General features: G+C 55.5%; 4 protein-coding genes and 1 long non-coding RNA gene across 6 annotated transcripts; 4 read left to right on the forward strand and 1 right to left on the reverse strand.

Moving 5' to 3' along the window:
* Positions 1-398: 398 nt before the first annotated feature.
* LOC149914490 (olfactory receptor 14C36-like) lies at positions 399-1,355 on the forward strand. Its single transcript, XM_090126648.1, has one exon. It carries the CDS (start codon positions 399-401, stop codon positions 1,353-1,355), a length of 957 nt encoding a protein of 318 aa, XP_089982774.1.
* A 6,111-nt stretch (positions 1,356-7,466) lies between these two features.
* Positions 7,467-11,871, forward strand: LOC149914491 (uncharacterized). Its single transcript, XM_090126630.1, has 3 exons — positions 7,467-9,904; positions 10,002-10,073; positions 10,173-11,871. Exons 1-3 carry the CDS (start codon positions 9,316-9,318, stop codon positions 10,778-10,780), a joined length of 1,269 nt encoding a protein of 422 aa, XP_089982756.1. The 5' UTR covers positions 7,467-9,315; the 3' UTR covers positions 10,781-11,871.
* Positions 11,872-11,993: 122 nt separating this feature from the next.
* On the forward strand, positions 11,994-18,308 carry LOC116241351 (uncharacterized). Its single transcript, XM_090126660.1, has 6 exons — positions 11,994-14,742; positions 15,228-15,415; positions 15,692-15,815; positions 16,073-16,135; positions 16,388-16,474; positions 16,717-18,308. Exons 2-6 carry the CDS (start codon positions 15,362-15,364, stop codon positions 16,848-16,850), a joined length of 462 nt encoding a protein of 153 aa, XP_089982786.1. The 5' UTR covers positions 11,994-14,742; positions 15,228-15,361; the 3' UTR covers positions 16,851-18,308.
* Positions 18,309-18,428: 120 nt separating this feature from the next.
* On the forward strand, positions 18,429-24,104 carry LOC149914492 (uncharacterized). Of its 2 annotated transcripts, XR_016460386.1 has the most exons (4): positions 18,429-18,612; positions 19,555-19,605; positions 19,689-21,805; positions 21,916-24,104. It is a non-coding gene; the product is annotated as an uncharacterized LOC149914492 (long non-coding RNA). The 2 variants fall into 2 exon arrangements; XR_016460385.1 differs by having other exon boundaries at positions 19,689-24,104.
* An 874-nt stretch (positions 24,105-24,978) lies between these two features.
* On the reverse strand, positions 24,979-25,935 carry LOC149914493 (olfactory receptor 14C36-like). The gene has a single exon (XM_090126643.1). The coding sequence runs from the start codon at positions 25,933-25,935 to the stop codon at positions 24,979-24,981; it is 957 nt and encodes a 318-aa protein (XP_089982769.1).
* Positions 25,936-26,658: the final 723 nt, after the last annotated feature.

Consider the following 26,658-nt stretch of genomic DNA (forward strand, 5'->3'; position numbering starts at 1 on the left):
CTCAGGTCTTACAGCTGTTCAGACTTCAGCAAACACTCCTTAGGCATGGTGAGCAGGATGATAATTTGTAGGAAAAAGTGATCCCTAGAACTTCTATTTTTTATCCACATATTTTTGGCATTAACATTCAGATGCCAACCAGCACTTCTGCATTAGAAGTGATTTTATCTGATACATTCTGAAAGTAAAGTTTGACTCCACACCATCACCATGGTTCCATGTAACCATTGGGACAAGTCTGCTTCATTGAGATTAAAAGTGCAGAGACCCTCATGGCAAATTTGACCTCATGAAATGTAGATCACATCATGGAGATGAATGAACACAGCCCACATGGAAAGACTTGTCCTTGACTTTTATCCTCTTTGAACAGGTCCTGGTGCCCAGAAGTACTGCAGATGCCCAACAGCAGCTCCATCAGCGAGTTCCTCCTGCTGGCGTTGGCAGACACGCGGCAGCTGCAGCTCCTGCACTTCTGGCTCTTGCTGGGCATCTACCTGGCTGCCCTCCTGGGCAACGGCCTCATCAGCACAGCCGTAGCCTGCCACCACCGCCTGCACACCCCCATGTACTTCTTCCTCCTCAACCTCGCCCTCCTCGACCTGGGCTGCATCTCCACCACTCTCCCCAAAGCCATGGCCAATGCCCTCTGGGACACCAGGCACATCTCCTACGCAGGATGTGCTGCACAGGTCTTTTTCTTTCTCTTCTTCACCTCAGCAGAGTATTGCATTCTCACCATCATGTCCTATGACCGCTACGTTGCCATCTGCAAGCCCCTGCACTACGGGACCTTGATGGACAGCAGAGCTTGTGCCACCATGGCAGCAGCTGCCTGGGGCACTGGGGTTCTCTATTCCCTGCTGCACACTGCCAATACATTTTCCCTGCCTCTCTGCCAAGGCAATGCCATCATCCAGTTTTTTTGTGAAATCCCCCACATCCTTAAGCTCTCCTGCTCACACTCCTACCTCAGGGAAGTTGGGCTTATTTTATTTTGTATCCCTTTGGAGTTTGGGTGCTTTGTATTCATTGCTGGGTCATATATGCAGATCTTCAGGGCCGTGCTGAGGATGCCCTCTGAGCAGGGACGGCACAAAGCCTTCTCCACATGCCTCCCTCACCTGGCCGTGGTCTCCCTGTTTCTCAGCACAGGCATGGTTGCTTATTTGAAGCCCCCCTCCATCTCCTTCCCATCCCTGGACCTGGTGGTGTCATTTCTGTACTCGGTGGTGCCTCCAGCAGTGAACCCCCTCATCTACAGCATGAGGAACCAGGAGCTCAAAGATGCTCTGCCGAAACTGATGACCAAAAGTGTTTTGAAAGCAGTGAACTGCCCACCTTTTTCTATCTAAGAGTTGTAATACAGATTTTTACGGAATCAAACTGTCTTACATGTTTTATGTATTAGTTTCCTAAGTGTAATTTATTGAATGTTTTATTCTGTGTTTTAATTATTGTAATGTTTTTCACTTAAATGTCATTATCCACATCAAGTAGTACTCTGTTTGTACCTGTGCAGTATTGCCCAGTCACAGAGTACATTATAAACCAGGATCTCTGTGAAGCTTATCCAAACATCTGGAATGCAATGACTTTGTCTGTCTTACTTCCTGTGGGACATTTATGAAGCTGCCAGGGTCAGCTGTTCTCAGCACCCCATAATCCAGCACGAAGCATACAGCTGTTAATCAAACTGTGCGGTGACTGCAGCCTGCAATAGCTGACGGGCCATCCCTTGGCGCCTGGCTGGGGTCTGTGCTTTCAGGCTCACATCTGTCAGTGCCTCTGACAGGCCAGCAGCAGGACCTGGTTTGCACACTGGTTGTCAGATCCCCTCTTCCTCAGTCCCTGTGAGACCTTGTGTAAGAAAATGTCTTGGATATGGGTTTTCATCTCAGAGGCTTAAACTTTTCCCTGAAGTCTCCCTTCAGTCTTCTTTCCATTTGCCACACAGAGGTGGGCACTGCCTCCACGATGACCGAGAGTAGCTGAAGCACACATGAGAGCCCAGGAAAGGTTCCCCAGGACTCTCAGGAGACATTCTGGAGCATGAATTTGTAGGTAGGAAGTGCAACTGTGGGGTAGCACAGAGCTGCTGGGCAGGTGGTGCAGGTCCTCCTGCAGAGCTCTGTGTCCTTCTCCTTCCTGAGTCAGGTGCCACTTCCATCTCAGGAATGGAACAGCCAACAGAGGTGAGACAGAAACTTTTCAAGAAAAGGCTCAGGGTTGCATGAGAGACAGAATTCAGTGGTGTGGTGGCGGTGTGTTGAGCTGAAACTCAGCCCCACAGACCCTTAGCCTTGCAGCTCCTGTGGCTTGGTGACAGTGCTGCTGTGTGGCTGCAAACACAAGCAAGGACACACAGTGGGCACTTCTGTCACACAGACTGATTCCACCACAGCAAGTCCATCGTTAATGGAGATCTCCTCATGGCAGTGCCTGAAGGCTCAGGGCTTCTTTAAAAGTTGCTGCCAAGAACATTCCCAAGGAATGGACTGCACAGATTCCCACACTTACTCTCCCACTCATGCTAAAACCAAGCTTTAATTGCTAGCATTATAGTATTGTATTTAACAAATGTTAAATACCCTCACTGCAGCCCAAAACAGAACGCTAATCCGTAATGCTTACCTGTACCCTAACACTGTCCTGAAAACCTTAGCAGAACACCAAGCCCTCTCACTAAACCTTTGCTTACTTGCTGCCCCAAAAGGTGACGTCTAACCCCTAATCCCTATCCTGAACACCCAACACCCACAGACCCTGCTCCTGTGCTCTGCCCTCTTGAACATCAACCCCTCCCCTAACCCTAAACTTTGGGTACTTGGCCCTTCAGGGCAGAGCAGGAATGGTGGAGTCTTAGAGCAAATCCATGTAATGCAGTGATGAATGTGAGGCGATGTCTGTACAGGAGGTGACGTGTGACTGATCAGCTTGAGGCCATAAGGAGGAGGTGGGTAGGAATGCTGCCATGAGCTCAGCTCTACCTCAGGCCCTCATGGGCCTGCAGGTGGCACGAGGCTGTGAAGGTGGCTGTGAGGTCACTTCTGTGTGTGCAGTTGACAGGCCAGCCCCAGGAGCGTGTCCCAGAAAGGAATGGTGTGCTGCCTTCTGCCTGAAGCAGCTGGTGGTCAGCCCTTGACTTCTGGCTGGGATCTGTGCACACAGGATCACATCTGCAGTGTCCCTGAGAGGCCGACAGAAAGTGCCAGGTTGCCGTGTTGCCTGTGGGATCCTCTCTGCCTGAGCACCTGGCAGGGCCCATGGAGGAAGAAGGAGGTTTGTGTAAGGGATTGTGATGGCTCTTCTGTGTGAGGACACAACTCCATAGCAGGAGGGACGTGACTCGGTCGTGTCTGTCCATGAAGCTGGCACGTGCCTTGGAAGATGATGGTGAGGTTCCTTCTTCTCAATGGCTGACAGGCCACAAGAAAGCTGATGGGTGGCGTTTCCATGAGGAAGTGATTTCCAACATGATGGAGTTGACCTTGGTAGTGGAAATGAGCAAAGGGGGAAAAAACTCCCTCAAAGTGCAGCTTGAAAGCTCGAGACTGTGCATGAGAAGGAGGAAATGGTTATGATGTGGGGCCATGCTGAGGGATCACTCCATGGCTTTGTGTTTCAAGGGACGTTCAGAGGGGCTTGAGAGACATCAGTGACATGACTGCAGTGCCAGGGTCAGAGTGGGGCAGAGAGGAGAGGTGGGTGTCTGCAGACCACAGGGAAATAAGGGCTGGGCTGGAGCAGCATTGGAAATCCTGCAGAGAAGGCAGTGGGTGCTGGTGAGGATGGAAGGCCCCAAAAGCAGTGAAATCTTTGTCCCCTTGGCCATGGTTTGTGAGGAGATTTATTATGGTCATGGTAATGGGGCCTCAATGCCTCCTTGCATCTCTGTGCAGAGGCTGGGAGGTGTCACACTGCTGTCCTTCACATGGAGTACAATCTGCCCCACCACACCAACCCCAGGATGAGCCCTGAGCTCATTCCCTCACATACGATGGATCTCCCCTCCAGGCTCTGGATGTCAGGCCTTGTCTTTCTTCATCAAACAAACCAGAAGATTTCTCAGCACAATGCTTTACCTAACTATAATCATTGCCTCCAATTCCCTGCTCTAACAAGTCCAAGGGAGGCTGTGTTGGTAATGTCCCTCAGTGGGCCCCATTACTACGCCAAGATCCCTCCTCTTTTTCTTCCAACTTTACTTTCTCAAGTGCTTACAGCATCCTCCTCTCAGTTCCTGAAGTTGATAGACCTGGCATCAAATGTACCACGCGTCTCTCTGAAGTGCAGAAAGTTGCAGTGAGTCATGTCTGTTTCATAATATGCTTAAAGTCGAGATTTATACAGCTAGGTGGAGAGGTTTCATAATGTAGTAAAGGAAGAAGATTTCAAAGGGCACCCAATAATTTATTTTTTTTCTGATTTAAAGTAGTGCATCTTGTTGCTTTTGGAGCATCATTCACCAACTGATGTTGATCCAGAGAGTCTCCTAAAGAGAGCTGCATAGGCAGGAAAAGCAATTGCTTGAGGTCTGACACAGTACGGACAACCTGACTGCTCACCTCCCCAGGCCTGACGTGTCTGCTGTATGCCACCTGGCACTTGCATCACTTTTCCCGACAGCAGAATTCTCCACTGAAGTCTGCAGCTGGATGTTACAGTTCCTTCAGACCACTCCTTTACCTGCTTTCCTTAGAGAACTGTCTGCGCACGGGCACAGAACAGGTTTCCAACTTTAAATCAAGCAACAATAAAATACAATACAACTTCCCTAAAAACAGCATGTTCCTCAGCCATATCCCACCAGTGTGGTTCACCTTCCCAATAGGAGAAGTACTTTACATAGGTAGATAGGAAATGATAAATGTTAATAGGAAACACATTAATTGAAGGATAAATGATAAGGAGGAGAACCCCACTGTGTGATCACAAGCATCCCACGCCATCTCCAGAGGCCTCAGAGGTCCTTTCTGGAACAGGCAGCTTTCCGATAGGACCTGCAGGAGACCAGAGCCCCCTCGAAACTGCAGCAGGAGGGCAAGCAGAGCATGTTCCTTTGCATCCATCCTCTAACTCAGAGCAATTCTCCATAGCCCTTCTTCACAGAGTCACAGAATCACAGAGTTGTAGGGGTTGGAAGGGACCTCCAGAGATCATGGAGTCAACCCCCCTGCCAAAGCAGGTTCCCTACACCAGGTCGCACAGGTAGATGTCCTGGCAGGTCTTGAATATCTCCAGAGAAGGAGACTCCACCAACCTCCCTGGGCAGCCTGTTCCAGTGCTCCGTCACCTCGCCGTAAAGAAGTCCTTGTGCACATTGGTGCGGAACTTCCTATGCTCCAGTTTCTGGCCGTTTCCCCTCGTCCTGTCTCCACATACTACTGAAAAGAGTCTGGCCTCAACACTCTGCCCCCCACACCTTAGATATTTATAGACTTGATTCAGGTCCCCTCTCAGTCTTCTTTTCTCAAGGCTAAACAGACCCAGCTCACTCAACCTTTCTTCATAGGGGAGATGCTCCAGGCCCTTCACCATCTTTTTGGCCCTCCGCTGGACTCTTTCCAAGCGATCCCAGTCTTTCTTGTACTGGGGAGCCCAGAACTGGACACAGTACTCCAGATGAGGCCTTACCAGGGCAGATTAGAGAGGGAGGATCGCCTCCCTCGACCCATTTGCCATGCTCTTTTTAATGCACCCCAGAATGCCATTGGGCTTTTTGGCCACAAGGGCACACTGCTGGCTTATGGCCAAACTGTCATCCACCAGGACACCCAGGTCCCTTTCTGCAGAGCTCCTCTCCAGCAGCTCATCCCCCAACCTGTACCGGTGCATGCGATTATTCCTCCCCAAATGCAAGACTCGACACTTGCTTTTGTTAAACCTCATCTGGTCTCTTACTGCCCAGCTCTCCAGCCTGTCCAGGTCTCGCTGAATGGAAGCACAGCCTTCAGGCGTGTCAGCCGATCCTCCCAACTTCGTATCATCAGCAAACTTGCTGAGGGTGGCCACCGTCCCCTCATCGAGGTCACGGATGAAGATGTTGAATGAGACCGGACCCAGCACCGACCCCTGAGGAACACCGCTGGTTACAGGTCTGCAACCGGACTCTGCAGCGCCAACGACGACCCTCTGCGCTCTGCCAGTCAGCCAGTTCTCAACCCACCTCACTGTCCACTCATCTATCCCACACTTCCTCAGCTTTGTTATAAGGATGTTGTGGGAGACAGTATCCAAGGCAAGGTAGAGGTAATAAATAATTTAAAACATACAGATAGGCCAGCGACAACTTATGTATAGCCAGCATTGAAAATAGATGTCACGCACTGCAAGAGTATCCTGCCCAAATTAAAAGGACAATTTGTTACATGGCTCAGGGAGTGCCTGAAGAAGGTATTGCGGAAGATGGGGCACGTCCCCTCCGTACCCTTTGTTTAACAAGGACTCTGAAGAAAATCACCATATCAGTATGAACAAGAAGAGTTGAGACATCTTCAGGGCTGACACCAGATAACAAACAAATTAACAGTAATTAACAAATGTGAACCTTTGATACGATTGTGAACCTGGAGTACCCAGCCAGCGGGGAAACGCGGGAGGCAAGGGGGGAAGAACAGGGTATGCAGACTGTTGTGTTGTGTCCAGAGGTGCTCCTGCCCGTGGGACGCCCGCCGTTGCAATCGCGACTAAAATCTGCTTTTCTCAGAGATCCCGTCCTGACAAAAATCACTGGGATGTTTCCAGCACCTGCAAGGGGTGCCTGTGTGTGTGTCCGTGTGAGCGTGCTGAACGAAACTCACAGGGCCGTGTGCTGCTCTGGGTGCGTGGTTTGCTCGCCTCTGCTCCTGAGACAGCCTGTCTGTCAGCTCCAAACGTACCCTGGGACGGACAGACGGACAGACAGCCAAAGGCGGTGCAGAGCGGTGGGATTGCACGCGTGCACGCGCACGAGGACGTTTCCTCGACGGCATCTGCGTGTGAGCGTGCAAAAGGGCTGCGTTGCACACGTGTCTGCACGCGCGTGTGTGCCTGCATAACCACGGCTGGGAGCATCGGGGTCTTTGCACGTGGCTGCGTGGTTTTGCACACGGCTGCACGCTCGTCGGTGGTGCGTGCACATGGACGCACGCGTGTGTGAATGCAGAGGGGTGCGTGTGAGTGCCTCTCTGCACTCGTGTGCACGGTTCTGCACACACGCGCATACAGACGCTCCCAGGGGCCGTGGAAGCGGGCAGCCAGCCCGGGGCCAGCCGGGACGCGCGCGGTGATGACGCAAAAAACCGCGCGACCGCCACAGAAAGGACCCCGCGCGCAGCGCCCACCCCGTTCCGCAGCCCGACCAATGGCAGCGCGACGGGGGCGAACCGAGCGCGGGCTCTCCGCCAATGGCGGCCGCGGCTGCGACGGCGCCGGCGGAGCGCGGGGCTCCGCGGGGGGAAAGCGGCGCTCCGCCGCCCCGCGTCCCCGCCGCCGCCCGCCCCGTGCCTCGGGGACGCCGGGCGGTCAGGGGAAGGCGGCGCGGGGCCGTCCGTCCCCCGTCGGCGCCGAGCCGTCCTCCGGAGTCGCCGTTCGGACGGGAGCCGGTCGGGAACGCGGTCGTTTCCGTTGATCGCTCTGCGCGTTCGTCGATTAAACGTCGAAGCTTCGTTTCCCGGCGCTTCTGCCCGCGGTCGTTTCTGCGGCTCCGATAACCCGCCCCGTCCCCGCGCCCGGCGCCGGGTGAGGACGGGGCGGCGCGAACGGCCGCGTCATAGGATGCGAGCGCCGGCCCCGTCGCTCCCCCCGCATCCCCTGCCGTCCTCGGCACCGCGTGGGAAATGGCTGGGCTGGGATTCTGGGAGAGCCGGGGCGGCTCAGCCCGCAGAAGAGGAGGCTCGGGGGGATCCCGGGCACGGCCGTCGGTCCCCGCAGGGAGGCGCGGAGAGGACGGAGCCGGGCCGCGCCCGGCGGTGCCCAGCGGCAGGACCGGAGGCTCGCGCTGCAGCACAGCGGGTTTCCCCGCGGCGCTGCCGCTGCCGCCGCCGCGCCGCTTCCCCCTGCTTGCACTGAGACAGTAAAGTGGGAAGATGAAAGGGGTCTGTAACACCGCTTGGTTTTGCTACCTCAAAAGAAATTCGCATCACGTAATTCAACCCTTCTTGCTAACTCAGGAGGAATTTATTGCTTAGCTTAGGGAATTTGTTTCTTAGTTTAAACTCTTGTTAGCTCAAGGGGAACTTATTGCTTAACCTTTGCTAGCCCAAAATACGCTCACAGAATCACAGAATTGCCAGGGTTGGAAGGGACCTCAAGGATCATGCATCTCCAACCCCCTGCCACATGCAGGGCCACCAATCATCCCACCTATTGCTAGACCAGGCTGCCCAGGGCCCCATCCAATCTGGCCTTGAACACCTCCAGGGACGGCGCATCCACAACCTCTCTGGGCAGCTGTTCCAGTACCTCACCACTCTCTCTGTAAAGAATTTCCCCCTGACGTCCAACCTCTGGGTCAGTTCTGGGCTCCGCAGCTCCAGGCAGCCTCTCCTGTGCAAGCGCTGCAGGGAAGCTGCTCTGGGAGAGGTTGTACTGCGCTCATCTGCAGAGGTCCCTTCCAGCCCCTGTGCTTCTGTGACAGGCGGATGTGTGAAGGGAGACGGCCAGCAGGTGGAAGTTTGGTGGCTTTGCAGAGTCAGAGCGCCGCAGCCCTGCGATGCCACCGCTTGTTTGAGCGTCATCAGCCACGTCCCTCCCTTTGTCTCCCTTCACTGCAATGGGAGCTGAGTCGAGTGCAGCTGCAGGGCTGGGGCACCCACGGCCTGTCTGGGCAGCAGTGCCAGGGCCTCGGCTGCCTCTGGGATGAAGTTCCCTGACATCTAATCCAAATCTCCCCCCTTTATGTTAAAACCGTTCCCCTTTGTCCGATCACCATCTCGACACTTAAAAAGTTCATTTCCATCAAGTTTATCATCTCCACTGAAACAATGGAAGGCCACAGTGAGCAGCCATAGCAAGTGTTGGTGACGGGGCAGGCAGAGAGCAATGCCTGTGACAGTGTCACAGAGAATCCTTGTGAGCTCAGGGGAGAGGGGCTGACCTCAGCGGTCACGGAACCCCCCGCTGCCACTCTTGAGCTCTTGCGGCAGGTAAGGCAGCAGGCTGCTCTGCTCCTGGCACTGCGGCCCTCCGGGTGATCCCAGTGCCCAGATCTCAGCCCGGCGCCCATTTGGGCATTTCCCCACAGAGAGAATCCCTTCAGGGACGCTGACGGTGCTTCCGACACCCAACGCTGCTTTCTTTGGATCCCTTGTGCCACCACCGGCCACTGCTGCAATGCAGCCCAGCATTGGCAGAGCAGTGCCGGTGTCACCGCAACCCCTCCCTGTCCCCAGTGTCACCCACGTGGCGCCTCAGGCCTCCGTCTGGCCTGGGCTACCAGGCGTCCAGGGACAGGGAGCGCAGCTCCCACCTGGGGGGCTGCCTCCAGCCGTGGTTCAGCTGCCACCCGGGGGGCAGCACTTACCGCTGCTGCAGCTGCTACCCTGGGATCAGCACCCAGGCATGGCTCCCCCCACAGCCCCTGCCCACTGCTGGGGACATCCCCTGCTGGCAGGGACGCCGCAGCCCCAGCAGCCAATGGGGCCGTGGCCTGGGGCCGTGTTCCATGGGGAGCCCCCGCAGCCCGCAGGCAGCTGCCCGCTGCAGGCCTCCGGCAGCCCCATCCTTCTGCCAGCACCTTCGGTGCAGCAGCAGGTGCTCCCCGTGCCCTGCACGCTGCCCGCCAGCTGGGAGCAGGCGGTGGGGCCCTTTGGAGATGCCCTGGTGCTCACGGAGGACCAGGGGCACCCAGCGCCCACCGACGTGTGCCCCCATCCCACCACGGCTCCGCTCACCTGCAGCACCGCAGCGCTGGAATCAGGTGGTGAGTTTGGGGCTGCAGAGCGGGCGGCAGGCTGTCCGCACCGGCTGGCTGTGGGAAAGCTGGCATTGCCCCACTGGGGATTTTCTTGCTTTTCCAGAAGCGACAACGAGCGCAGACGTCTCGCAGGACATCATGGACATTGATGACCTCCTGACGTGGATGAACAGCGGTGAGTTTGGGGGCAGCAGAGCTGGTGGGGGGGTGTCTGCATTGGGTGGCTGTGGGAATGCTGTGATCATCATTCTGGGGGATGTTCTTGCTTTTTCAGAAGTGACGAGTCCTCTGGAGGTCCCCCAGCAGAACCAGGACCTGGTTGATGTCCAAGCAGAGGGGACCGATTGCACTGAGACTGTGGAAAACGGTCACAGTGAGCTGCTGCCAGAACTGAACGTCCAGGAAAGGGCAGAGCTGCTGCGGTGGATCGATGCCACGCGGCCACTGAGCCCAGCTGTCCCCAGCAGCCTCGACAGCGCTCCTTTCATCGCAGCGCTCCCTGACTTTCCCTGGGCCGGCACAGAGCTCAGCGGAGAGGCAGAGGCTGATGCCAGGCCCATCAGCGACCTGTTCTGGAGGCAGCCAGCATGCTGTGGGCAGCTCTCCGAGTCGCTGCCCTTTGGGCATCTGACGGAAGAGGCGCGGCAGAGGCAGCCCCGGGTGGTTCTCACCCGCCTGGCGCTGCCACCCGGCTGCATCTCCTGCCACGTGCCAGACGACCCCCACAGGGATGGCACCAAGCCGGCCGAGTGCCCAGCGCCCGCCTGCACCACCGGGAAAGGCAAGAGCAGAGGGCACGAGCAGCGCACTGGCAGCGTCCCAACCAGAAAGAGGGAGCTGCCCCTGGGCCAGGACGCTCCAGGACAGAAACGCCGGCGCTAGGTGAAGCTGGGTGGGCTCAGCACGAGCGGGAGCCTCCGCAGAAACCGGCCCACGTGGTGCAGCAGGAGGCATGGCCATAGCCAACAAAGAAGCCTACCTGTAGCCCTGGGCTCCTCGCCGGCCCCAGTGGCACACAGAGATCAGCAGCAGTGCTCCAGGGGCACCAGCACCGGCCCAGCCCTACTCCTCCAAACCTGGGCTGTCCACAAACGTCATCTTGGACTAGGATGATGTGGGACTGTGTTAAATTACGTTGTGTTAAATCCTGTTAGATTCTGTTCAGTTATGATCAAATATGTTATTTTACATTACGTTATATTATTACATGTTTTGCATTCACTTTCCTACGCCTCCACCTGCAGTTGTTCATGCAGCACCAAATCCCCCCCAGGCCCCCTGCAGACACCTATGGGGCAGGATGGGGCAGCACAAAGGGCCGTGTCCCAGGCCTGCCCTCACCGGCCCAATTCCACCCCTCCAAAATCCCCTCTCCCCCTCAGTCAGCACTGCCTGGGAACGTAAGAATGGGGAATGGTTGGGGTGGGATTCTGGGAGAGCTGGGGCGGCTCAGCCTGCAGAAGAGGAGGCTCGGTGGATCCCGGGCACCGCCATCAAACCCTGCAGTGAGGTGCAGAGAGGACGGAGCCGGGCTGCACCCAGCAGTGCCCAGCAGCAGGACCGGAGGCTCCCACTGCAGCACAGCAGGTTTCCCTGTATGTCACCACTGAGCCCCCAGGTTGGGTCAGCACTGTTCGATATTTTTGCCCGTGATCAGGATCACTCAGAATCACACACACAATTGCCAGGGTTGGAAGGGACCTGAAGGATCATGCATCTCCAACGCCCCTGCCACATGCAGGGCCACCAACCTTCCCACCTAATGCTAGACCAGGCTGCCCAGGGCCCCATCCAATCTGGCCTTGAAACACCTCCAGGGACGGGGCATCCACAACCTCTCTGGACAGCCTGTTCCAGTACTTCACCACTCTCTCTGTAAAGAATTTCCCCCTGACATCCAACCTAAATCTCCCTTCCCTCAGCTTAAAACCATTTCCCCTTGTCCTGCTGTCACTCACCCTTTCAAAGAGTTGATTCCCTTCCTGTCTGTAGGCTCCCTTTAGGTACTGAAAGGCTGCAATGAGGTCACCCCGCAGCTTTCTTTTCTCCAGGCTGAACAAGCCCAGCTCCTTCAGCCTGTCCTCATAGGGGAGGTGCTCCAGTCCCCTGATCATCTTTGTGGCCCTCCTCTGGACCCTCTCCAACAGTTCCCTGTCTTTCTTGTACTGGGGGCTCCAGACTTGGACACAGTACTCCAGATGGGGCCTCAAAAGAGCAGAGTAGAGGGGAACAATCACCTCCCTGTCCCTGCTGGCCACCCCTCTTTTGATAGAGGATGCAGGAGATGAGTGCATCCTCATGAAATCCACAAGGCATCCTGAGGCACAAGGTGCTGCTGGCATTCCTGAGGCTTTCAAGGGACAGCAGGGAAAACCGGAGGGCTCAGGGCAGTAGGTGGGGGCTCTTGAAGGGACTTTGAGGTGCTGCGGGTTCAGAATTGCGTTTTTTCCTCATGTTTCACACAGAAGGAGGCAGTTTGGCTCAGCACCTCGAGGTGGCAGCAGGACCCCCAGCAACGGAAACGTCCGCTGCCCAGAGCCCCGTGTGTGGCTGTGGGAAAGATGGAGGGTGGGATAAACGTAGAACATGCACAGGAGGTTATCAGATCAAACACAAAGTTGGCACCAAGCTTCCCCCAGCAGCTCTTTGCAGGCAGCTCAGTCATCGTGTTTCATTCGCTCCTCACTCAGTCCAAAAGCATTATCCCCATCTGCCAGCAGGTGTTACCCCCGACCTCGTCACTGGGCAGTGCTTCAGCAGCACCAAGTTGCCTCTGTGGCCCTCATTCACCTCACTGCGTTAGCACTCAGATGTTATTCTCATTAAACTACATTCTTTCTTTCCTCCTCCAAATAAAATATTTGTCAGACTAGAGAAATAGAAAGCTGAATCTGGGACACCCACAGTCTGCAAAATAGTCTGGCACGAGGAAACAATGCTGAAGGCCGAGAGAGGTCTGTGCCAAGGAGCGCATCTGCAAGACAAAAGGGAAATATCACCCTGCAGCCTTCTCCTTTAAAGCAGAAGGGAACACCTTGGGTAGACAGAGCACACTTCATATGCCCAAAATCCAGCACGTCAGGCTGGCAAGAGAGGATTCTGAACTGCCATCCTTTACGCTTCCCTCCACAGTGGGGTCTGTCACACAGAGCTGGGTAGGAACTTACTGGCACTGGCAGGGCCCTTTCTTGCAGCACCACTCCTGATATTTAGAATTAAAAGCATAAAGAAATCATAACAGAAGTTCTCTGTGAAAACTACACATAATGTTCCTTCCGCAAGCAAACAAGCCCAATACATGCTAGTAAAAACTCCTGCACCAAAAAGCAGCAAAGATGGCATGCAGGACAGAAATAGGTAGTGTGCGTGTTTAAAGGCATTTTAGAGCCCAATGGTTCTTGCTACAGCACACCTGACTCACGTTAAAAGCTGAACAGCCACAAGAATACCTGTTTCCATCAGCAGCCATCATCCACAACAGCCAGATTTCTGAGGCCACCTGGCCCAAACATTCTTTTTGCTCAGCACATTATTCCTACAAGAGAGATTTGATCACAGCACGTGCGTCAGTCTTCAAACAGCCCCTCCTAGCAGCAAGGAGCGAGGAGTGGCACTAATACTTCTTCACTGGTGGGAATCTCAACAGAAGGTGTTACAAATGTGGCAGAGATTGCTGCATACAGCCAAGCACACACGACTGTGCACGCTCTCCTGTCTCTGTCCCAGTGCTAGAAATACCCAGAAGAGCTCAGTGTTGTCCTGCTTTCATTTGCTTACGTGATCTGTTTTAAAATGCATGTTGTTCCAGGCTGGCACAAGCTTTAGTGCCTAAAACCACCACTTGAGAGGCCGACACCAGCTCTGGGGCCTGAGAACTCAGCAGAGAGACCGGCACTGGCACCGGGGCCTGGAGCCACAGCCACTGCCTGAGAGGCTGGCACCGGCCCCGAGCACTGAAGCCACCACCACAGAGGCCAGCACAGCCATGGGGCTTAAAGCCACATCCACAGCCAGACAGGTTGGCACCAGCCATGGGGCCTAAAGCTGCAACCAGAGCCCAGCACCGACCCCGGGGCCTGAATCCACAGCCAGGGATGCTGACGGCGGCCATGGGGCCCGGAGCCACAGCCAGGCAGAGCAGCACCAGCCCTGGGCTGTGCAGCCACAGTTACAGCCACAGAGGCCGACAGCAGCCCTGGGGCCTAAAGCCACATCGACAGCCAGATAGGCCGGCACCAGCCCTGGGGACCAGAGACACAGCGCGAGAGGCTGGAACCAGACCAGGGACCGAAAGCCACAGCCACAGCCAGCGAGGCCGGCACTGGCCACAGGGCCTGAAGCCACAGCCCGGGAGACCGACATCGGCCCCGGGGCCTGAAGCCACAGCCAGAGGCCAGCACCGGCCCTGGGGCATACAGATGTGCATTCCTAGTGCTGCTGCTGGTTCCCTGGGACTCCACTGACCACCACGAGGCCGTATTGGTCTTTCCTGGTTTCTATTGGGCTGCACAAAGTCATCCTCGCTTCTCCGTTACTTTACTGCACATAACCCCATTGGGTGACCCCAGTGTTTATTTCCCAAAAGCTGGATCTGGGAGGCGTCCGTTTCCTTCCCTTGTGATGAAGGCACAGAAGCGATGCGGGCACTCGCTGAGGTCACAGTGGTTGCTGGGCTGGGAGCGTTTGTGCCACAGCTGGTGAGCAGAGCTGGTGCTCTGGTGAGCGTGCTGCACGCAGACTGAGCTGTGAGCCTTCCTTGGAGCAGATCACCTGTGAGAGCCCGTCAGAAGCACCGCTGCGGCGTGTGTGTGAGCTGGGCACAGCTCCGGCTGAGCAGGGACCAGGTGAGCTGGGTTTGGTGCCGGCTGCTTGCCGGGAGCTGTCAGGGCAGGAAGGCTGGGCTGGGGAGGAGTTCCCAGCTCCAGCAGTGCCCCTCAGCACGGCTGTTTCCAGGGGAAATGGGTTCTTGTTGTGATTCCATCCCACGATTCGGTGAGGACGATGAAATGTCATTCCTCCCCTGGTCAGTTGCTGCCGGGCCCCCGCCTTCATGTCAGTTCCGGAAAAAGGAGAGCACAGACATCATAGAGTTCAAGTCGTGCCTTGCTGCCCCACGGATGGCTGGGTGCAGAGCTGCTGAGGAGATGGAGAAGAGCACTTGCTGACACAAGCCATGCAGTCAGACACAAGCTGGAGCTAGGGTTGGGCAGCTCTTGCAGCCAGCTGATTTGCAGACATTGCCCTCCTCAAGAGACTGAATTGCGTGGCAGAAGAAAGGTGGGAAAATGCTTCTTCCTCATGATTTGTCACTTGTTGGTGCTTTCTGCAGGATTCCTGTCCAAAAGGAGAGTCTGGGGATCGAGGCAGTCTGAGGAAGAGTGAAGCCAGCTCTTTCCAAGAGCGGGGGAAGTTCCTGCGGAGAGAGCCCTCGGAACTTCAGTTTCCTCTGACACTTCACCGGTCATGTCTCAGCGAGGAGAGGACTGCTATTCCTATTTCTGCCTTGTGAGTGGAAAGGTATGGCTGGGTGTCTTTTGCTTGATATTTCTTCTTTTTTTCTCATTTTAAGGGACGGGATGGAGCAGGAGGAGCCCTTCTGCTCTTTTGTGACCTCAATAAGCGGTTGGATTCTGCGCTCACTGGGCTAATGATTTGGACATGGCTCAGGCTGTATTTTCCCTTAGTGATAATTAACATCTCAGCACTCTGATATCCTATCTCTGGCACGATCTGGAAGCTCTCTGCAAACCTTGGCTGCCGTTTCCTCCAATGTTTATTCCTTTCTCTCTTCAGAAGCAGCGCGGTGTGGTTCCCTGTGTTTGGGAACAGCAGCCAGCAGGCTGCCAGAGATCCAACTGCGCCTTGCAGTGCACAGAGGGACGCGATGGGGACGGACCGTCCTTCCTGCCAGGCAAGAGTGAGTTTCTTCAGTCCTCTGTCATGAAGGATGGAAGGATGAATTTTGAGTATTGCTTCTGGGCGGGTGCAGTGCTGCAGGAGATGTCGAGCCACCTTCCATTTGGATGCAGGAAGGAGCAGTGAGAAGTGAACTATCAGTGTGTGTTTTGGCTGTCAAAGTAGCATCTTTCTGTTTTTTGGGGGGACGTGGGCTTACTGGACAATACTTCTGCTGCTTGCTGGTGTCTGTGAAATCAACACAGTCTGTTGTTGTAGGGACGGAGCCTGCACGTCCACGGAATGGTGCAGGGCAAGGAGGGAAACGGAAAGCCTCCGCTGGTAAGAAGCTCTTGTGAGCTGTGGTGTGGGTACCTGCCTCTAAATAGGGCTGCGTGAAGGGCAGTGTGTGTGAGGGAGGGGAGAGGAAAGGGCATGGCAGTTCTGTGCTGACTGCAGAAAGGCACAACGTTGGAGCAGCGGAAAGGCAGCTTGAATCATCTGCTCTTGAAGACCAGAAGTTTGTGGTTGGCTGTGCTCAAACCTTCCTCCACGGAGATGCTCTTCATGTCTTTGTTGTCTCCTTTCTGTCAGAAGCTGATGCAAGCTGCCTTCCAGCAAAGCGCAGCCATGTGGAAAGCCAGGGGAGGAGCACAGAGTGTGGCACAGCACCCAAGAGAGGTACAGACGCACAACAGGCATCTGGGTTTGGTGCACTGCATTTCTAGTTAGGCTTTCTGCCTGTTCTTTCCTGGGACTGATCTTATTGTATGTTGCTTTGGGTCTTAATCCCTGGGCTTTGCAGTTACCTTTCCTGTTCTGATTTGTAATGGGAACCCAACGTTCACCCGACATCCCTTACCGTGAACATGGTACGGGAGAGCTGGCATTGAGCCTTTGGGATTTTCTTGGTTTTACAACAGTGACGGATGTGCCGGAGGACATCACGGACATTCAGAGTTTGCTCTCTTGGATCAGTGGTGAGTTTGGGGGCTGCAGAGCCCGCAGGTGCGTGTTTACACCGAGTGGGTGCAGTTCCTGCTGCAGCGGGAGATAGACATGGCCATAGCCAACCGGTACGGCTACCCGTAACCCTGCGCTCCTTGCCGGCCCTGCAGCTCCAGGCGGCAGCTGCAGCGTTCCAGGGGCACCACCAGCGGCCCCATCCCTCCCCTCCTGAACCCAGCCGTCCTCCACAGTCAGCAGTGTGGTGGGATGGGACGTTGTCTGGGCGCTCAGCTGTGGTGGGATGGGAAATTTAGGATTACTGTTGTTTCTGTTTCTCGTATTCTCGTATAGGTAATTAAAAGCTTTGTGTTTGTGTTTTGCTACGTCCCTCTGCCTGCAGTCATTTGTGCTGTGTCACAGCCCCCCAGCTCCCCACGCCCACCTCCGGGGCAGGATGGGGCACCACAGATGGCCACGGTGTCCCTCAGCTGCCACCAGCAGCCCCAGCCCTCCTCTCTCCCTGCAGTCCTTTGTGCAGCGGGATGCAGAGGGCGTTTCACACAGCTCGCCTGCTCTGCCCAGTGCTGTGAATTGCCGTGGGGATGGGCAGCAGGCAGGGCACGGGCGGATGGAGGGGAATCGCACTGGGTCACCGTGGCCAGCAGAGACTCCGGCAGCGGCAGCAGGGGCAGTTCCCATGGAGGGGGGAAGCAGGGGCAGCTGGGCCTGCCGTGCATACGGACAGACAGGCATCAAGACGCCTCCCACGTCACGGCTCTTCCGCCCCCACACCGTTTGGCTCCTGGCAGTTTTGTCTGCAGACGGGGACCCGGCCAAGTCTGTACACCCAGAGCAGGATTCTCCAGCTGGCGGCCGCTCACGAGTGCTGTCCCCCCGGGCTGGGGACTGGGGCCACTCCTACTGAACACCTTTATCAATGACCTTGAGCAGGGCACTGAGCGCACCCTCAGTGCGTTCACAGACGGCACCGAGTTCAGAGGGAGCGCTGCTCTGCCAACCTGAGCCGTTCTGTGCTTCTAAGCTTCCACGCTCGCTGCCATATCCATTCCAAGTCCATCCCGTATGCAGAGCCCAGCCCATATATATCCCATTTCCCGATATCCCATCCCGTATCCATCCCATATCCATATTCCCGCACCCCACATCCCAATGCCACATCCAACATCCCAACTGCACATTCCAACCTCAGATCCAACATCCCAACTCCATATCCCAAACCCATGTCCTATATCCCCAACCCAACCCCATATCCTATAGCCCACATCCTGTATCCCACATCCCAACCCCACATCCTATATCCCACATCGCAATTCCAATTCCAAATCTCATTCCCCATCCCTCATCCCAACCCCATCTCACACCTGTCAATCCCAATCCCTCATCCCAAATCCCGATCCCAATCCCATCCCCTACAGCAATAGAGAACACTCCGAGCCCCGCCCCCATCGCAGCTCCGTCCCGCCCCCGGGCTCTCATTGGTCAGGGGCAGTTCCGGCTTGTCGCAGCATCTCATTGGTTAAGTGCAGCTCTGTCCCGCCCCCGAGCTCTCATTGGTCAGGGGCAGTTCCGGCTCATTCGTGCCTGTCATTGGTCAGCGGCAGCGCCGCCGGCTCCGATTGGCTGAGGCGCCGCGCGCGGGAACGGCCGTCGGCAGCCGACTCTCCCCTCGGACGGCGCCGGTCCCACAGCCGCTGCGCGCCGGAGCTGTCCGGGCAGCACCGAGACGGAACCGCGGCACGACGGGAGCGGTGCTGAGGACAGCGGCGCCGGAGGTGCGCGGGAGAACGGCTCCGGGCCGGGGCCGGGGAGAGGAGCCGGCAGCGCTGCTCGCGGTGCCCCCCGGGGCTGAGGTGGGCTGTGGGTGCGGGGGGCGGTGGGGGAGATCCGGGGGGATGTGGGAGTTTAGGGGCTGTGGGGATATTGGGGGGTATTGGGGGATGTGGGGTACTGTGGGGCTACAGGGGGGCATGGAGTAATGTGGGGATATTGGGGGCTGCGGGGGGTCTGTAGGGGTGGATATGGGGGGATATCGGGGGCTGTGAGGAAAAAGGAAGTTCTGAGCAGAATGTAGGGGTGATGGGGGCTGTCAGGGGCTCTGGGGGATATGGGGTATAGAAAGCTGTGGGGGACTATAGAAAGGGTCCAAGAGGGGGCTGTGGGGGTGATATAGGGGACTGTGGGGGAGTGTGGAAGGGTATAGGGCCGATGTGGGGCTTTGGTTGGCTATAAGGGCTGGGAGGGCTGTAGGGAGGGTTTTAGGGTTATAAGGGCTCTATAGGGGGCTATTGGGATCTGGGGGGGCTATAGGGGCAAAATGGGGCTGTAAGGTGCTATACAATTCTATTGGGGAGGTACTGGGGGTTGTGGAGGGATATAGGGAGATATGGGGTCATAGGAGGGGTGTTATAGGGGGATATAGGGTTATAAGGGTTTGTGGTGGGCTGTGGGAGGGTGTTTGGGGTGATAGGAGGCAGAGGGCTACAGAGAGGGATGTTGTGCTATAAGGGGTTGTGAGGGGAGCTATGGGGGGGAAATAGGGTGGCTGTGGGAGTTTATTGGTGGATATAGGGAGAATGGGGCTATAGGGAGTCTATGGGGGATATGGATCTCTAAAGGGTTGTGTGGGGCCATAGGGTGATACGGGGCTGTAGGGTGGGTTATAAGGGAATGTGGGGCTAAAAGGCTCTCCCTACCTTTGCCCGGTGGCTTGATAGCATGTTTTGAAGGCTTTGGGGCCCTTCCTCCGTGTTACTCACATCCTAAGGCAGTGAAGGACTTCCCTTGCTGTGTAGGAATGGTTCCTGTGCAAGGCCATGGTCGTCTGCCTGTAGCAGATACTGAAGGTGATGGTTTTGTGACTGCAATTATGGAGTCGGCTTTTTAATGGCAGTTGCACCCCACTAACACGCAGCTCTTTCTGACACAGGCAGGAGGTGGGCAGCGGTACTGCAGCTCCTCTGGCAGCTTTGCAGCTAAGTTGGGAAGCAGAAGATGTGGATTTGAAAGAAGAACTCAGTTCCTGGGACGTTCCCCTGTTCTTCCCCTAGCTGTTCCCTTACCTCAGCCCAAATTCCCCTTGCATTCCTGTAGGTTTCCCTTCCATCCCCCTGGCTGCCCCTTGTTTTCCCCAAGCTTGCCCTTTCCTTTCACATGACAGCCCACCCATAATTCCCTCAGAGCGCCAATAACCCCCTCAGTATTTCCCCAGCAAGATCCCTGTAGGCACCCCGCAGCCCCCACAGAACCCCATAGCCCTTTCAGGACCTCCTCAGACCTGGTACTCCTCCCCCATAGCTGCCTGGAAACATCCCAGACCTCCACAGTCCCCAGCAGCACCCCATGTCCCTTACTGGACTCCCACTGAGCCCCCTTATTTCCTCCCTCTGTCCTCCCTTGCCACCTCCAGGACCTCCCTGGGATCTCCCCCACAGTCCCTGACACAGGACCCAGGTCACCATTCCAGGAATCCCGTAGCCCACCTGGGGCCCCTCCTCACCTCCGTGTCCTCCCAGATCCCATACAATCGCACAATAATGGGTCAGGGCTGCCTGCTGCAGGAGAGGAATTTGGAGCTGGAGAAGGGGTAGGGTACAGATGTGGGTAACAGTGACGTGTGGGGCATTAGAGATATGGGGGCACAGGAACATGGGAGGATATGGGGATCTGGGCCACAGGCTGCAGGAGCAGAGTGCTGCACAGCAGAAGGCAACGTGTGAGGTAAAGGTGGGACTTGTGGGCACGGGGACATGGGGTGGCATGAGGACGTAGCTGGTCTGGGGGCACGTGGGGAGAGGTTTGGGGTCAGAATGGGGGATGTGGGCCATGTTGGAGTGCATGTATTGATTTCTTCCTGAGAGGGGACTGGGGTTCCCTGTGGCCCAAAGGTGGAGACGTGATCCATAACCCCACATGACCCCATAACCCCATAGAACTCTGTGTGACACCAAGGCTCCACATGACCCATAGCCGTATGAGCACCATCAGCCCATATGAGGCTGTGGACAGTGATGGGTCTGTTCTTGGGTTGTTCAGGCGGTACTGGAGGGTGGCTGTGGGGCTGCTGTAGAACAGCAGTCTCTATCTGCCCCGACCCTCATCTTGCCCACATGTTGGGGGGCAAGATGGGGGTCAAAAGGGCAATGGGGGGCTATGGAGGGGGTCCCATGATCAGAGCAGATTCCCCACCAGCTGCGTGTGAGGGAACATCAGCCCCACTGAGCTGTGGGTGTGTCCCATAGCTGCCCCATAGCAGCCCCAGAGCCAACCTAGAGCAGCCCCAGAACAGCCCCATCACTGCCCACGGCCCGTGGCCAGCAGCATTTCCACCACAGCGGTGTGTTGGGTAAAGACAGCTCCTAGGTGTGGCTCTGCCCCATAGCTGCCCCAGAGTGCCCCTATAGCCCTCCCATAGGCGTCCTTTAACTGCCCCACAACCCTGTATGACTTACCCACATCCCAGCAGATCCCCCCAAGTGCCTTTGGGATGTGCAAGAAACGCTCTCATCTGATGTTCCATTAGGCACAGTTCTCGGTGCAGCAGCAAAGCTCATTTCTTATTGCTCAGATGATTTCCAGCAGCACACAGCTGACACACACAGCCATGCTGACCACGGCAGGGTGCAGCTTCGTGTTGCAGAGTCCCGTAGCGGTGGGTGACCGTGCAAAAGGGGAATCCCACCGCTGATGTTCTCCATCCTTCTCCTTCTGCACCACCATGCATTCCTTCCTCCTCGTGCTGCGCTGCCATCAGAGTTCTTTGTCCATTCCTGCTCCAACAGCCCCAATCTGGGATACCTTTTTTTTTGTAAGGAGTTCTGCTGTTTGTTCTGCAGCTGACTTGGATTTCTTCTCCTGCTGTCCTGTGAAGGAGTTGATTTGCTTCAGTCCATCCCAGCTCCATTCCTGGTTCAAGTCTCCCTCATTGCCACGCAGCACTGCAGCAGCCAAGCTCCAGTGCCTTCCCCAGTCTCAGTGGGATCAGTTTGTTCTGTTCTCGTCCACTTAAAGGAACAGAAGCTACCAACCCACCAACCTTTGTGACAGGTATTTCCCTCCAAAGCATTCCTGTCCTTCTTGTGGCCCCTTTGTCCAGTTCCCAGCTCTCCAAACTGAGACGTATGGCTGCAACCCGCCCCATGTCTTCCTTGGGGCAGCTCTAGGGCAGCCCCACTCTGAGGAAGGAGGAGATGCCTTTTCCCCACACACAGCTGGTTCTATGGCCACATGGGGTGAGGACACGGGGTCGTTGGTCACATAGGGGTTGTGCAGGGTCAGAGAGCTGTAGGTTTATGTGGGGTTATGGGGTGGCACAGAGTTATGGGCTCAGATGGGGTTCTGGGTCACAGTGATGGGGTCAGATGGGATGGTAGAGTCAAGTTGGGGTGACATGGAGTTATGGGCCAGATAGGGTTATATGGTGGGGGTGAGGTGGGGGCAGGGATCCCAGAGTTCTGGGGGCACATGTCATGGGGTTGCAGTGTGATGGGGGCAGGTAGGGTCAAGGAGTCCCAGGGTCATGTGCGGGTCATGGCTCAGGGCCCCACCTTGGGGTCACAGGGACCCCCAGTCCAGTCCCACAAAGAAAGAAATGCGCTCCAACACTGCCCCACATCCCCCCCTTTTACCCAAAAATGCTCCCCACATCCCCCCGTTCCCCGTGTCCCCATACAACTCCATACCCCTGTGTCCTACCTGCAGCCAACATCCTGCCTACTTGAGAGCAGCATTCTGCCCCCGCAGGCTGTGTTTTCATATCCAGCCCATGTCCCTATATCCCCCATAGCACCCCACAGAGCCCCAGATCTCCTCAAGGACTTTCTCAGACCCAGTACACCTCCCCCAAAGTCTGGCTGGTACCTCACAGAGCCCCACAGTCCCCAGCAGCACCCCATGTCCCCCACTGGGCTCCCTTTCAACCCCCCTATTTCCTCCCTCACACCGTCCTTACCCATTCCAGCTCCCCCCAGGGATCTCACAGCCCCCCAGAGTCCCTGACAGGACCCCCATCACCGTCCCAGGCCCCCCATAGCCCACCCGGGGCTCTGGTGCTGAACCCGGCGTCCTCAGGGAGCTGTGCCGCAGTGCTGCGCCCTGAGCCCTTGTGCAGTGCTGCAGATCCCAGGGCAGTGGGCGCTGCTCTGCATGTCCCCGCCCGGCCCAGGAACGCCACCCCTGCGCTGTCTGTGAAAGTCTTGTCTTGGCTCCTGGCACATCTTCCATCTGCAGAGCACATGAGGAGTGTCCCTCAGACTGCGGCTCCGGGTTAACCCCGCAGCGTCCAAACGAGGAATCCCGCAGCAACCCGCATCTCGGGATGGGGCTGCAGCTGTGCCCCAGTGCCTTCATTACAGGTGTCCTTGCACACGCGCGTGTGTTTGCACACGGGGTGTGTGCGGGTGTGTGGATACACGTGTGTGTGCATGCACAGGGGTGCAGCAGCTCTGCCTCAGAGCCTCGTGGGCCCGCAGGAGGCACGTGGCTGTGGAGGTGGCTGGGAGCGCACTGCTGGCTGCAGAGCTGCTGGGCGGTGACAGTTTGAAGGGTGAGCGGGAAAGGGGGCCCCTTCCATAGCATCACAGAATCACTCAGGCTGGAAAAGACCTTCAAGATCATCGAGTCCAACCTAACCATCCTACCCTAACTCTAACATCCCTCAGCTACATCACGTCCCTGAGCACCACATCCAAACTGTTTTCAAACACATCCAGGGATGGTGACTCTAAGACTCCACCATTCCTGCTCTGCCCTGAAGAGCCAAGTACCCAAAGTTTAGGGTTAGCGGAGGAGTTGAAGGTGAGGAGGGCAGAGCACAAGAGCAGGGTCTGTGGGTGTTGGGTGTTCAGGATAGGGATTAGGGGTTAGAACTCACCATTTTGGGGCAGCAAGTAAGCAAAAGTTTAGTAAGAGGGCTTGGTGTTCTGCTGAATTTTTCAGAACACTGGGTACAGGTAAGCATTACGGATAGGTGTTTTGTTTTGGGCTGCAGGGAAGGCTAGAGTTAAATACAATATTTTAATGCTAGCAATTAAAGCTTGGTTTTAGCATGAGGGGGAGAGTACGTGTGGGAATCTGTGCAGTCCATTTCTTGGGAATGTTCTTGGCAGCAACTTTTAAAGAAGCCCTGAGCCTTCAGGCACTGCCATGAGGAGATCTCCATTAACGATGGACTTGCTGTGGTGGAAACTGTGTGACAGAAGTGCTCACTGCGTGTCCTTGCTTGTGTTTGCAGCCACACAGCAGCACTGTCACCAAGCCACAGGAGCTGCAAGGCTAAGGGTCAGTGGGGTTGAGTTTCAGCTCAACACACCACCACCACACCACTGAATTCTGTCTCTCATGCAACCCTGAGCCTTTTCTTGAAAAGTTTCTGTCTCACCTCTGTTGGCTGTTCCATTCCTGAGATGGAAGTGGCACCTGACTCAGGAAGGAGAAGGACACAGAGCTCTGCAGGAGGACCTGCACCACCTGCCCAGCAGCTCTGTGCTACCCCACAGTTGCACTTCCTACCTACAAATTCATGCTCCAGAATGTCTCCTGAGAGTCCTGGGCAACCTTTCCTGGGCTCTCATGTGTGCTTCAGCTACCCTAGGGCATCGTGGAGGCAGTGCCCACCTCTGTGTGGCAAATGGAAAGAAGCACAGAAGGGAGACTTCAGGGAAATGTTTTAGCCTCTGAGATGAGAACCCATATCCAAGACATTTTCTTATACAACGTCTCACAGGGACTGAGGAAGAGGGGATCTGACAACCAGCGTGCAAACCAGGTGCTGCTGCTGGCCTGTCAGAGGCACTGACAGATGTGAGCCTGAAAGCACAGACCCCAGCCAGGCGCCAAGGGATGGCCCGTCAGCTATTGCAGGCTGCAGTCGCCGCACAGTTTGATTAACAGCTGTATGCCTCCTGCTGGATTATGGGGTGCTGAGAACAGCTGACCCTGGCAGCTCCATAAATGTCCCACAGTAAGGAAGACAGACAAAGTCATTGCATTCCCGTTGTTTGGATAAGCTTCACGGATATCCTGCTTTATAATATACTGTGTGACTGGGCAACACTGCACAGGTACAAACAGAGTAGTACTTGATGTGGATAATGACATTTAAGTGAAAAACATTACAATAAATAAAACACAGAATAAAACATTCAATAAATTACACTTAGGAAACTAATACATAAGCCAAGTAAGACAGTTTGATTCCATTAAAATCTGTATTACAACTCTTAGATAGAAAAAGGTGGGCAGTTCACTGCTTTCGAAACACATTTGGTCATCAGTTTCCGAAGAGCATCTTTGAGCTCCTGGTTCCTCATGCTGTAGATGAGGGGGTTCACTGCTGGAGGCAGCACCGAGTACAGAAATGACACCACCAGGTCCAGGGATGGGAAGGAAATGGAGGGTGGCTTCAAATAGGCAACCATGCCTGTGCTGAGAAACAGGGAGACCACGGCCAGGTGAGGGAGGCACGTGGAGAAGGCTTTGTGCCGTCCCTGCTCAGAGGGCATCCTCAGCACAGCCCTGAAGATCTGCACATAGGACACAACAATGAATACAAAGCACCCAAAAAACACAAGGATACCAACCACAATAAGCACAACTTCCCTGAGGTAGGCATCTGAGCAGGAGAGCTTGAGTATCTGGGGAATTTCACAGAAGAATTGGTCCACAGCATTGCCTTGGCAGAGAGGCAGTGAAAATGTGCTGGCAGTGTGCAGCAGAGCATGGAGAACCCCAGTGCCCCAGGCAGCTGCTGCCATGGTGGCACAAGCTCTGCTGTCCATCAAGGTCCCGTAGTGCAGGGGCTTGCAGATGGCAACGTAGCGATCATAGGACATGATGGTGAGAATGCAATACTCTGTGGAGAACAAAAACAAAAAAAAAAAGACCTGTGCAGCACATCCTGAGTAGGAGATGTGCCTGGTGTCCCAGAGGGCATTGGCCATGGCTTTGGGGAGAGTGGTGGAGATGCAGCCCAGGTCGAGGAGGGCGAGGTTGAGGAGGAAGAAGTACATGGGGGTGTGCAGGCGGTGGTGGCAGGCTACGGCTGTGCTGATGAGGCCGTTGCCCAGGAGGGCAGCCAGGTAGATGCCCAGCAAGAGCCAGAAGTGCAGGAGCTGCAGCTGCCGCGTGTCTGCCAACGCCAGCAGGAGGAACTCGCTGATGGAGCTGCTGTTGGGCATCTGCAGTTCCTGGGCATGGAGTCCTGTGCAGAGTGCAGAAAATAATGACAGAAGTCAAGATAACTTGCAGACACTCTCCTCCTGCTATACTATAGAAATGTTTCTTTCTCTTTGAAAAATGTTCATTTAACTCCATAACTTCAATTTCCTTGCATGAGCTTTAGTGTACCTTAAGAAGTAGAAGCTGAAAGAGCTCTTACTTTCCTCTCATTTCCTAATCATATCTCAGCTTCCTAGATAATTTCCTCTTACAATCAATTTCCATCCCTCATATCTTTATGCTGTCTGCACTCACAGTGCCCATCTTTTCTGCACTTAAATTTCTGTTAGAGAAAGCTGTCTGTTTTCAGGATAAGAGCATTATTCATGTCAGCAGAAAACGATAGCAATTTCAGCTGAAAGCACTTTAGGAGAATGTTCATATAAGGGCAAATTGTGAATGGTACAATTCAGGATTCTCAGAGATGTGTTCATATTTCACATCTCCTTTCAGAATTCTGCCTCCAACTCATTCTCCTTCCCTAAGAACAGGTGTTGGAAAATCCCTGCCTTGTCTCTCCTCCTGCAAAGCACCCTTGGAAAAAAAAAAAACACCCAGTGGTGAGTGTAGCTGTTATCCCCCTGCCCCAGGCAGCAGCTGTAGCAGCAGAAGACCTCTGCCCTGCCCTGCCGTGGGACTCCTTCCCCCCACACGTCTCCCCGCAGCGCCCTGGGCAGCTCCCC

The sequence above is a fragment of the Phasianus colchicus genome, chromosome 29, assembly GCF_987193195.1.
Source record: "Phasianus colchicus chromosome 29, bPhaCol1.hap1.1, whole genome shotgun sequence".
Classification (NCBI taxonomy): Eukaryota; Metazoa; Chordata; class Aves; order Galliformes; family Phasianidae; genus Phasianus; species Phasianus colchicus.

Excerpts from the sequence above, each read along its gene's own strand:
- LOC149914491 (XM_090126630.1), top strand. The coding sequence starts at position 9,316 with ATGCAGCCCAGCATTGGCAGAGCAGTGCCGGTGTCACCGCAACCCCTC. Across the intron at positions 9,905-10,001 it reads CGCAGCGCTGGAATCAGGTG|AAGCGACAACGAGCGCAGAC; the intron begins GTGAGTTTGGGG and ends TTGCTTTTCCAG. Across the intron at positions 10,074-10,172 it reads CCTGACGTGGATGAACAGCG|AAGTGACGAGTCCTCTGGAG; the intron begins GTGAGTTTGGGG and ends TTGCTTTTTCAG.
- LOC149914490 (XM_090126648.1), top strand. The coding sequence starts at position 399 with ATGCCCAACAGCAGCTCCATCAGCGAGTTCCTCCTGCTGGCGTTGGCA.
- LOC149914493 (XM_090126643.1), bottom strand. The coding sequence starts at position 25,935 with ATGCCCAACAGCAGCTCCATCAGCGAGTTCCTCCTGCTGGCGTTGGCA.
- LOC116241351 (XM_090126660.1), top strand. The coding sequence starts at position 15,362 with ATGTCTCAGCGAGGAGAGGACTGCTATTCCTATTTCTGCCTTGTGAGT. Across the intron at positions 15,416-15,691 it reads TCTGCCTTGTGAGTGGAAAG|AAGCAGCGCGGTGTGGTTCC; the intron begins GTATGGCTGGGT and ends TTCTCTCTTCAG. Across the intron at positions 16,136-16,387 it reads GAAACGGAAAGCCTCCGCTG|AAGCTGATGCAAGCTGCCTT; the intron begins GTAAGAAGCTCT and ends CCTTTCTGTCAG.